Here is a 12,184-nt window from a genome sequence, read left to right as displayed (position 1 = left end):
TGTACACCTGGGAGTTATGGCGCTTTGTCACTATATGTTTAGGGATTTTTTTTTATTCAGCAGCATCTAAAATGAGGTCACTGCGAGATTTAATTTCACATCTTAGCCATATTCATCGTGTGTTAGCGATGTATATTTAATAAAACCTTTGTATGATCAAATGTAACATGAAGCTTTGACATTTCAGAAAAGGAGGGGGGTCCATACATATATATACTGTACTTTATAAGCAGTCTTCACTACTGATTCAGTTGCTAATTCCAGATGGGAAGACCAACAACAAACATTACTCTCCGTAAGAGTTAAAGGCAAGACTGTTTTCTTTTCTGTCTGTCTTGTCTTTTCTCTTCCCTGTGCTCGGTTCTTTCTCTCACACCCCCACAACCAAACACCGTGGCTTTCTCTTTCCCTCCAGCTGTCCATCTCTCGTTCCTTCTTCTTCCTCTTTACTTTTTCTGTCACCTCTCATCTGTCCTCTCTCTCCTCTTCCCTCCTTTCATTTCTTTTCTCCTTCTCTCTCTCTCTCTCTCTCTCTCAGCCGCCCCCTTTCTTTTCCTCCTTTCCTCCCTCCCCCGTGTCTCTGTCTCTCTCCCAACATGTCATTAAGTCTAACCTCTCTGGCAGTGTCAAAGCCAAGCAGGCCAGCTGAATGGGAAGATAGAGACAGAGATAGATGGCGACTGGAGCTTTACAGTCCATCATCTTTGTCTGTGTGTTTGTGTGTGAGCAGCTGTGCGCGTGTACTCTATTTGTTTTGAACTCTGAGATGTTTGTCTTTTTTGTGTCTTGTCTTTTCTTAATGTGTGTCAGTGTTTTTGTTGCGCGTGTGTGCGCCTTGTGTCTGTGTCCATGTCTTGCCCCATTTCATAAACACCTTGTAGACTCTGTCATTTTCTCCGCTGTGTTTACCTCACCGACCAGACATCTTGGTGTGCTGTTAGTAAACTCTCTTGCACACACGCTCACACACACACACACACACACACACACACACACACACACACACACACACACACACACACACACACACACACATATCAAAACCCCCATAAACACTGCAGACACATTAAAGGCAGGACTATGCCAGAACACTGTGAAACAACAACCTTTAACTCACTCACCAAACATGGCAAATGATCAGCGCCACAGTCTTTTCACCAAATATTGTTCCCTTCTCCTCTTTTGTGAAAGACTCAGTTTTGGATATGGTGGGAAGATCCATGTCTATAGGCTCATAGATGTGATCAGAGACAAAAGTGTCCCTCTGTTAGGGCAGTTTCACCCAAGCCAGAGCTTCCACCCCTGCAAACACAGCAAGCTGGGAACAACCTTCTTGAATGTGTCTGTAAAGCAAACAGTGCCATCTAGTGAAAGGAAGCACTATATTTTCTATTGCCTCAACCCTCAACACTGTTAAGAGCTGCAAAGCCACCAGGCTCATCTGATACTCTGGCCTAAGCTACCTAAAACAGGCAGCATTTCTGAAAGGTGCTGGAACACACATTACTAGACAGACAGCAGTCAGGGCTGCTTCTGATTTGATGACAGAGGGATGCTGGTTCACATAAAAGAGTTTGTCTGAAGCCTGGAATGTCCTCAAGACCCCAGCGTCTATTTTTAATCCCTTACCTTTTTTCTATTTTCTGTTCTTTTACCACTTCCTCCACCTCATAAAGAAAGTTAATTAAACTCCCTGAGAGTGTTCGTTGTGTGATGGAAAAAGCAGTGGTTTAAATAGGTTTACTTCTCCCTGTGGAGCAATGGTAAAGAGCAACGTGGATGATTAACCACTGGTGTTTTGTCAAGGTTTCCTCTTGACGTGTGATGTTTTGGCATAATTCTTCAGAGTTTTCTTGCATAGTTATTAGATTTGGATGCATCTTGTGTGATTGTGTAGTGTATTGTGGTTGTGTTTGCGTTTGTGGGTGATTCTAAGATATTATTGTATGTTTAAATGTGTGTCTCAATCCTTGCCCAGGTTGCAGGTGGCAGCACATCTCACCAGGTCAGCTTCTCATACTTCAACGGCTTCAACTCGCTTCTCAACAACATGGAGCTGATCAGAAAGATCTACAGCACCCTGGCTGGCCACCGGCGCGATGTGGAAGTAACCAAAGGTACCTGGCCAGGAAAAAAACCCACAAAAACTCCCACACAAACTTTATATGAATACAGGAAGCCACACGTATTTATGAGTACATACACACTCGCATGCAGCAGTGTTCTCTCCAGTCAGCATACAGGACACACACACACACACACACACACGTGCAAGACAAATGCATGCATGCACTGTACGTGCTCAAATGCACAAAGTGATCCAACCCGCACTACAGGCAGCATTAAATGTGTTTTCCAGATAATGCATGTACATCTGTATTTGAGGGAGGGTGGAAACTTGTTTTTGTTTGGTTTTCTTCCTTCCCGGTGGCATTTAAATGGGCACGCTGGATCCGACCCAGCACACGTACTGCATACCCACAATCCCTGATGGAGCCTGTCTTGTCTATTAGACATCCTGGCACTGATCTGAGGACCAATTCATTTGTCCTGGGGTGTTTGTGGTTTGTAATGATGTTTCTAATTCTTTAAAAAACAATTTGGAGGATGAGGTGCATAATCTCAGCCTGTAGATCAAGTGCATGTTAGAGAGTTAAAACCATTTAGAAGCTTGTTCTTAATTCCATCATCTAAATTACTGAGGAGCAACGATGTAAATCTACAAGGTGATGAAAACGAGGTATTTTTATCTACTGATCCAATAGCCGTTGTCTCTTTCAGACCTTTTCTCTATTTACCTCTGTCTCCCATGGTTAGTTTCTTTCAATCCTTATCTGTCTCACTTCGTTGCCCCACTTGCTGTCTCTCATTCCTTTCCTCAGTGCTTGGCACGAAGCCTGGTTAGCTGTCTCTTTCGTTCTACCTTTCTCTGTTTCTTTCTTTCTGACTCCCTCTCTCCTGCTCTGGTTATCTTTAAGAAACAATTCTGACCTCTCTCTGCATGGCCCAGGGCCACTACTGTAGCCTCATGATGCTATCTGAAGCCTTATCAGGGGTGTGGACCATAGCGACCCAGACCAAGAGCCCATGGGCTCCCCAGGCTGTTCCCACCATGGGCACACAGAGGCTGGAATTGGCTCGACCCGTGGTGGCCCGTAGCCAGCCAGACCTCCACAGCCACCACCCATCCACCCTCCACTCCCTGAGTCATTAAGGCCTCCTTGGGGACTACAAGTGCTCGGCTCCATGTACTACTGGCTGGCCGACAAACACACACTGTACACACACCCGCATGTATCAAGTGTGCCCATATATTGCAACACACTATTTCAGACATTTCTCGGGCACACACAAACAGTCAAATACATTAGCACAGCCGAGCGTGCACGCAAGCGTAATAATCCTGATTGATTCCGCATGTGCTACAAGGCCACTGTTTTACCTCGGGGACGCCATTACAGTGCTTAACGCCTACACAAAAGGGAGGGCGCATGTGTGTGAGTGTTTGTGTGTGTACATGTGCAGGAGACCTCTTACTGAGCCAGCAGCGTACACCACAAGGCAAGTCATGACTGTGCATGTTTGTGAACAGGTTAAATCAACTGTGTGTCGATGAAGTTTATATTACCACATAATGCTGTGAATGCATCTTCATTAGTTAGTGCCAGACCTCACGATGTGTGAGTCAGTTCACTTCTCAAGTTCCTGGGAGCGAGAGCAGAGATTGCTCTGAAATGTTTCTTGACCATCTCTCAGGAATGGTAAAGTCAATCAGTTTGTCCACTACTTTGGTCCAGACTGAAATATCTCAGTAAATATTCAGTTGATTTCTAAGAAATGAGACGTTAAAGGTCCCGTGAGGATGAAGCCTGTTGACTTTGGTGATCCCCTTACGTTTTGTCTAGCGCTACCATGACATTTGTGGTTTTGAGTCATATGTCTGTTGGATGGACTGCTGTAAAATTTTGTGAAACATTCATGACCCCCTGACTTTTTATCTAGCATCATCTTCAGATCAGAATATTAGTTTGTCCCCTACATTATATCTAAATACCTGAAAAATAAGATGGTCAACATGATAAGAATTATGTGTGCTAACATATATTAGCATTGTCATTGTGAGAATGTTAGCATACTGACGTTAGCATTGAGCTCAAGGCACAGCTGTGCTTAAGTACAACCTCACAGATCTGCCATGCTAGGCTGTAGACTACTGTTAGTGTTTTTTACTTCTTTTCTTTTTTTAAAATCCATTTATAATGTGCTTTGTAATTGTTTTCACAAGGGCTGTATAAATAATAATTATTATTATAATACTTTGAACACACCTCCATTAAGCACTCATTAACAACAGAGCACCAATTGCCTTAACAAAGGATGGTAAAAAGATTTTAATTTGAATAACATTAATAATAACAATATTTTGCTTCTAAGTATAAGTTGTGTCAGTAATTGTCAGTCCAGACATTTCAGCAGCTATGTCCAGCTTTGCTTTGCTTTTTTTTTTGTACTATATTTTTTATAAAAGGAACATAGACAACATACAGAAGAGCAGAGAATGAACATTTGGTCACCTATACATTCATTCAGACATTATACTGATGGAGTTACAAATACATGATGGCTCGATGAGCATCTCTTGTAGACATGTACACAATCCATTTTTCCCAATAGTGTAAATATTTATCAGTCTGTAGATTTAACGAGAAGGTCATCCTTTCCATATTTTGAATATTGGTCACAATATCGATCCAGTCTGACTCTGCTGGAGGAGTGGGCTGTAACCAGCTCCGAGTTATGGTTTTCTTACTGGCTGCTAATAAAATTTTCAAAAGATATTTGTCTCGTCCCGGTATATGGGGTGCAATATTCCCCAAGTAGATTGTGGAGAAAGAGCTGTTGATTTCATCACCAAAAATATTTTGTATTACTTGTGTGATCTTTTGCCAATATGGCTGAATAGCTGGGCAGCTCCAAAATATGTGAAAATGTCCAGCTTTGCTTTTCATTTTCATACTCTATGAGAGAGGCAGGTAATTATAAAATGTGTACAGAGGTCAGTCAGGTGTGTGTGTGTGCATGTGTGTGTGTAGTGGTGACTACAGGCTACAGGTAGACAGGTTATCAGCAATGTGATCTGTGATCTCCCCAGACAGAACTCTGTCTATGTCTGAGTGTGTGTGTGTGTGTGTGTGTGTGTGTGTGTGTGTGTGTGTGTGTGTGTGTGTGTGTGTGTGTGTGTGTGTGTGTGTGTGTGTGTGTGTGTGAGAGAAAGAGCTTATTCTTGTGTAAGTATGCTCTCTCTCATGCTTGTGAGCATTACCTGCATGCATCTATGGATGTGTGTGTTTTTATATGTGTGTGTGTGTGCATGTGCGTGTGTGTGTGTGTGGGAGAAAGACAGCATGCCTCAGGGGTAAGCTGAGCCTCGACGGGGTGAATGGCTCCAGTGTAGCACGACTTTGTCACAACCCCAGCCTGCTGCTCTTTGAATAAAGCAGGTCAAACAATGCTGACTCCTCCACTGTAAGCCAGCCTACAGTCAACCTGTTCTTTATTCCACCAACAATAGACCAGGTCTTAAGTTACGGCACATTAAAGCTGCCTTAGAAGAACTCTTGAAGTCCATAACTCTGTAATGGCCATTTTTTTATTCTATTTCCTCATGATGAATTCAACATGCTTTGACACTGCTCACTTGTAAGCTACAACCAAGTCACAGAAGCTAACTGGTTTGAGTGACAGAGCTTCAGGGGCAATTCACCGTAAAACAGCCTGACATCTAAAAGAGATACTGGCAATGGGTTCTGCATGCCAGGGTCAACTTTATCAATCTAATTTTACATCCTTTATGTACATTGACAGGAGCCAGAATAACATAATGAAATGCATCATTTTACCAGGAGTATGCTCTAGTGTTCCTTATCTAATTACCCATCTATCTGTATGAAGATGAAAAATGCCCAAAGAGTTGTCAAAACTCAGGAAATCATTAGATATAGATACATATAGATGACAGCTTACAGGAACAGAGAAATACCCAAAAATGAAGACTACTGAATTAAAGGTACAGCACACAAAATAATGCGCCAACACAGTATCTAAGTGTAAATGTTTGTACTTCCTCCACTTGATAATTGCAATGAATGTGCAAATGAACACTTCATCATATTATGTTGGTGTACTGCAACATAATGTCAATTGGTGATATTGAGTCTGTGATGCAGTATCATGAAAGCTTAGTAAAAGAATAAAAGAGATGTCAGTCACAGTTGTTAGTCACAGGAAACAGCTCTTGTTTGTCACAGATTGAAGCTTTAGGTGGTTCATTCAGCTCGTTGCTACATATTTTGACTCATTTTCATGTTGTAATTGCAGCATTTAAAATATCACATAATAATGAAAATATATCATGACAAAGTGAAACATACCAACAGCAGATTAAAATCAGTGTGTGCTGCTTTTCGGGCAAGTTGTAGTTAATGGACTGTGACAATGGCATTGAAATATTTTTGTTTACTCCAGGCAGATTTGCTCTGCTGCTTTATACCCAAAACCCTGATAAAAAACAGAAGTGGATTAGTGAACTGTCATGTTTCTTTGCCATGGAAAAAATACCTTTATCATACAGCAATCCCTTAACATAAACTGAAAATTATGGAATTTACAAAGATTTTGGTGGAGCAGTGTATATTCTGTCTTGGTTGTCAAACAGTGGACCAGCTATTTACCCTTGCATGGAAAATGCTGCCACAAAACGGGGTGCCGGTCCTTCTGTAACTACACTGAGAGATGTGTCTGCATTCTCTGTGGTAGGTCAGTTTTTAGTCGGCTTTGAGATCCACCAGAGCTGTTCCTCATCACCTATTCTGTTTGTAATTTCCATGGACAGAATCTGAAAACTCAGCCAAGGAGCTGACAGTGTTCACTTTGTAGACACCTCAATTGCATTGCTCTTTGCTGATGATGTAGTTCTGTTGGCTCCATCAGGCCATGACCTCCAGCATGCCCTGGGTGAGTTTGCAGCCAGCTGTGCAGCTTTTAGGAACATTGTCAGCACCTCCAAATGTTAGACTGGAAAAAGACCAATTGCCCGCTTTGAGTTAAGACAGAGTTGCTGCCTTGATTTAAGGAGTTAGAGATATGAAGTTGCAGTGCCCTGCTCACAGTCTTGTGGATGTTGTACCCTTGTACTCTCATGGTGACCTGGAAAATAAGCCTGAAAGTGAGGCTCTTGAGTTACCTGTTGATCTACGTCCTTGTGTCAGTGGTCAGTTTGAGTTGGTATCAGAGAGCTCAGACATGCTGAAGGAACTTGGAGACTGCAGCTCCTTTCCATTGAAAGGAGGCAATTCAGGTTGTTCAGGCACCTGATGTCTCCAGACCCAGAACACCCTGGAGGAATTATATGTATCCCATCAGGCCTTGGGGTCGAGCTTGAGGATGTGGCTAAAGAGAAAAACTCTCTGCCACCACGACCTGAACACACATGGACACAAAATGAATGGATTTGGAATTGAGATCTCTAATATCTCTGGTATCTCTCAATGTCGTTTGGCGTCATAAAGTGTGCTGCTCATCATTTTAGTAAAAACTAAACCCAAATCTCTCTTTCTTTGCAGAGGAGTTCATTGTGGCAGCTCAGAGGTTTGGCCAGGTGACACCCATGGAGGTCGACATCCTCTTTCAGCTGGCTGACCTAGCAGAGCCCCGTGGGTAAGACAGACAGAAACACACGTACTGTAGGCAAAAAGCATCCTGAAATCTTCAAACAAGAGCCAAAAGGCACATACAAAAATCACGCTACCTTTCATTTAAAAACTCAATTTTGATGATGTGACAGTGTTTTGGGTAAAACTTTCTTTTCTATATTCAGTGTAGTCTATGGGTGGATAGTAGGATCCCTGAGAAAATCGTCATTAGTAATGCGGACGTGATAGGTGTTCATTGCACATTTCACTGAGAACAGGCAAATAGGCAGTAATCTCCCAACTGAATTCATACCTAAGTCATTTAACTGTTGTGCAGAGTAAGACTATCCCACACTTGCCCCCCAAAGAGCACCTTTAGCCCCAGGGTCCATACCTCAGAGAGACGAGCGCTTTCTTCCCTCTCAAACTTCTCTGCAAAGGATCAAAAGAATCAGACATGACTACATCAGTGCCAGAGAATCCTCTTTCAGTCCAAAACCAATCCAAACTCCCATTTATCTTAAAAAAAAGGGCAATTCCAGTCCCTATGATCCGTGGCACACAACAACTGTATGCGTCTCACATTCCCCCACTTCCTTTGCGTCTGCCTCGCAGCCCGACCAGTGCGCTCATAATTTCTAACCCCGGCCTGAGACACCACCTGATTATTATTTCTGGGCAATGGGATACTTTAATAGCCCTCTCTACTCCCCTTGATTGGAGATGCGGGAGATAATAGCCCCAATATTCAGAGGAGAGGGGTGTGTGGGGGGGATTTGGCGTTCCCCGTTCCCTCAGCCTGGGAAATCTGGGACCGTCATACAGATGCAATGGAAAGACTCAAAAAGGCAGCACTTTTACATCCAAAGGTTAAACATTTTTGTTATACTTGGATGAAGGGATAAAGGAGTGGAAGCTGTCAGTTCTTATAGATCGGTTGTCTTACTCAATCATGCCAAACACAGGTCTGGATTTTTGAATGCCACAGTGTTTTCACATGGAATGATGGCAAAGTATCCATAAACTTTGAGTAACTGCAGGCTGACAGACGGCGCTTCCAAAGGTCATGGACTCGGAGTTGCATCGACAAAATATTATAATACTCTGAGGGTTTTTACAACAGTTGAGAGTTACTTGAAACCTCTCACTCTCTCCGTTTTCTCTCTTCGTCAGACGTGTTGGTTTAGGGGACATTGAGAACATCGCTCCGCTGGAGGAAGGCGCCCTGCCCTACAACTTGGCTGAGGTCCAGAGACAGGTACAGAATATGGAGACTTGCTGATGTGGTTGGTTTCCTCTTCCACACTGGCAGAGCTTTTTTTGTCCCATATAGATGACACTATGCAGAAGATTTATCATATAATTAAGAATAATGGCATCTCCTGTTCACAAGTAATTAATCCCGCAAAACAAAGCATCTGTTTGATTTGTGATCATTGTTTTAAAGTTGGGTGTAAGTGAAAAAATAAATAAATAAATAAATAAATAAAAAATACACAGACACAGATCCAAGCAAGATTTGTCAGATGTAAAGTGGAAACTTTGCCCCCAAAGTGCCAGTTGGCCAGTACTCGTCAGTCGTGCTCATTTTCAGAAGTTCATACCGAGGTTCAACTTGTGTCCACGTAACTTCCCATCACAGACTTAAACTTAAAGAGACTTTCTTGAGTCAAAACACCACCAGACCTCTCCCTGACATGTGGTTGATGTCTTAAAAAAACATACTCACCAAACTCACAAATCCAGGAATATGAAGGAAAGCAGAGCCATCCTCAAGACCTGATGAACCTCAAACATGCTTCAGTTTGCAAATAATAGATGTGAAGAGACTTTGCAGCAGCTAACAAGAGCAATTTGTAATGTAGAAGAGGGAGAAGGACGTATGGACAGCCAGACAGATGAGCAGAGGACTGTTTTCCTTGTCGGGCCTGTTTGGTTGGAGTTGTGTTGCCTGGTGGGTTCCAGCGCTACAGTAAAGGCTTGGCCAGGCCGTATTGGAGCAGGCGGGGGCCAAAGGGGAGAAAGCAAAGGGGCCCAGCACTGCACAGACGCCAGTCCCACCACAATGAGCCACTTTAGGCCCTTGTGGTTTGGCCTCAGGGGCTGGCCGCCAGCTAGCTGGAGCTCTCTGTCATCTTTTGCTAGTTCTCTTCCATTTCCTTTTTTGATCTACTTCTCTCTCTCTCTCTCTCTCTCTCTCTCTCTCTCTCTCTCTCTCTCTCTCTCTCTCTCTCTGTCAGTTCGCCCTTTCTCTCTACATATCCCGTTAAGTTGTTGCCTCTTTCTCTCTCAAACATCCTGACAGTTGGTATTGCCATGTCTCACCAGTCAACGGGCAGACAGAGCTGAGTAGGACGGTAGAAGTGGAAGAGGTTGCGTTTAAAGGCAGGAAGAAAGCTCTGGGGATGAATTGTAAAGGAGGGTGGGAGTTCACTCTGACAGGTGGATCTGTTCTAGATACTCCCATCCCCCTCACACACACACACACACACACACACACACACACACACACACACACACACACACACACACACACACACACACACACACATACTTACAACACTCCATCCCCCAAACTCTCCCCAGGGTCGAGACGCCAGGCCTAGGCAGACCAGACGAGGCAACAGGTACCTCAGGTGGTGAGGGGGGTGTGGCTTATGTTACTGTGTGGTGAATGCAGGCTACTAACACTCTTCTGCTCTTTGCATAGCGTGGTGATAATCACAAAGGTGTACTAAGATCACTTTGCGTATGCGTATTTGAAAGTAGTTCTAAAGTGAATGCAAAGGGAACTGTCTGTGTTAAATTTACACTATCCATGTGATACCATGCATCAGAAAGTTTCAAGTATCTTCCCACTCCTACTCTCTTGTCAGCATATTTTTACAAAATGATCATTATACTGTATACCGGTGTCCATTATGAAATTGTGACTTGCTGTCAAACACCATACAGCAGGTGTGACAGATGATTGATTTAATAGCCTGTAATCTATCTTGCAGGGTACTGGAATTAGATGTGTGGCATGCATCATATAATGCGAAACTGTCCTGAAGTGACCTGTCTAGAGTCACGTCTCTCTTTCGCTGCTCCGTCTCACAGTTTTAGTTTACTGTGGTCCACTTCTGCTCTAACGTCTGTACTGTCTCTTTTCCGTTGTGTAAGCAGCAGTTGGGCAGTGATGCCTCCCGCCCCATCTTCATACAGGTGGCAGAGTCGGCCTACAGGTTCACCCTTGGCTCAATTGCAGGGGGTAAGAGTCACGTCCCATTGGCTCCCTGCATACCTTCACCCTGCCAACCACCCACCTACCTGCTTGCATGCCTATATGCCCCCCCCCCCCCCCCCCCCCCCCGCTTTCCTCATAAGAAAAGGGTGAGAGCGAGACAGAGGACAATGGCCCCTCTATTGCCCTGTCCCTTGCTTACAAGAGTAACTGTTGCTCTCTGCTTAAAGAGAAGTGCTCTCAATTTTTCTTGCTCAATCTCTCTCTTTCTCTCTCTATCTCTTTCCCGCTCTTTATCATCCCCCTGTCTCGCTCTGTCCTGTCTCTCGCCTCTCTGCGTGCCATGAGAAAACCTTCCTGCGTGGATTCTTTTGTACCTGTGTGAGTGATCAGAAGAGGGAGGATGAGAGTGGGGGTGAAGGGCGGTGCCTGGGTCTTGTGTTTGGACTCAGACTCCCCACTGTTTTTCCTCCTCCTCCTCCTCCTCCTTTCCTTCATTCCTCCCTTCTCCTCCTCCTTCTATCCCAAGGGAGACAGCTTAATAAGGAGGTATGGGTCTACCGTCCCTTTTTCTCTCTCCGTCTCTCTCTAATTAAGTCTGTCGCCTTGGGTCGGTTCTTTTTGTTTGTGTCCGTCTGACGGGCCGAAGACACTGGGACTCAAAACACTTTAACGTCTTTCTTAGCATTACCCCTACAGACTTCCCTTCCTCCTCCACCTTTTTCCTCTTCTTCCTCTTAAAGGATCACTTCACCCAAATCACAAAGTCATATTTTCTCACCTATCTCCGGTACAATGGAGATGAAGAGAATCTTATTTGCAGTGCTTACTCTTATCCTAAACCTCTCATACTTCTTTCTGTGAGGTTTGCTTGTACCACAGCTCCAACTGAGATTATCAAATTCTCTTAACCACACAAACATAAATTTAAAATTTGGAGCTTTTTGCTTTTGGAGTGAGACAATTTTCCAACAGCTACTTAACTGCATAAGTTCCTGTGTAAAAAGCAATTAAAATACTTGTGTTCAGAATGTTTTTGTTTAATTCTCACATTTATATCGATATTGGATGATTTTTTTTTAAACTCCAAACTCATCAAGTTTAGGGCATTACAGTTCTTAAGTCAAGCAAGTGATTTTGCCCCGTGGAGAAAGGCAGACCACTTGTTCATGACTCTCAAGACAGGCCTGGACCGCTGGTGAATTTCACTCGTATCTAAGAACAAAGCCCATGTCCAAGAAAATAGACGGATGTGACCATTTCTCTT

The 12,184-nt window shown here is 43.6% G+C and overlaps 1 protein-coding gene across 2 annotated transcripts in view; it reads left to right on the top strand.

Moving 5' to 3' along the window:
- The window catches only part of LOC139345616 (electrogenic aspartate/glutamate antiporter SLC25A13, mitochondrial), a 45,788-nt gene that overhangs the window by 15,712 nt on the left and 17,892 nt on the right, over positions 1-12,184 (top strand). For both annotated transcript variants that reach the window (XM_070984330.1, XM_070984331.1), the window contains exons 7-10: positions 1,979-2,117; positions 7,623-7,716; positions 8,865-8,949; positions 10,860-10,944. In XM_070984330.1, coding sequence (XP_070840431.1) covers positions 1,979-2,117; positions 7,623-7,716; positions 8,865-8,949; positions 10,860-10,944 — 403 coding nt within the window. The remainder of the gene's footprint in view (positions 1-1,978; positions 2,118-7,622; positions 7,717-8,864; positions 8,950-10,859; positions 10,945-12,184) is intronic.

The sequence above is a fragment of the Chaetodon trifascialis genome, chromosome 17, assembly GCF_039877785.1.
Source record: "Chaetodon trifascialis isolate fChaTrf1 chromosome 17, fChaTrf1.hap1, whole genome shotgun sequence".
NCBI lineage: Eukaryota > Metazoa > Chordata > Actinopteri > Chaetodontiformes > Chaetodontidae > Chaetodon > Chaetodon trifascialis.
This window is presented reverse-complemented; position numbering and strand designations above follow the sequence as displayed.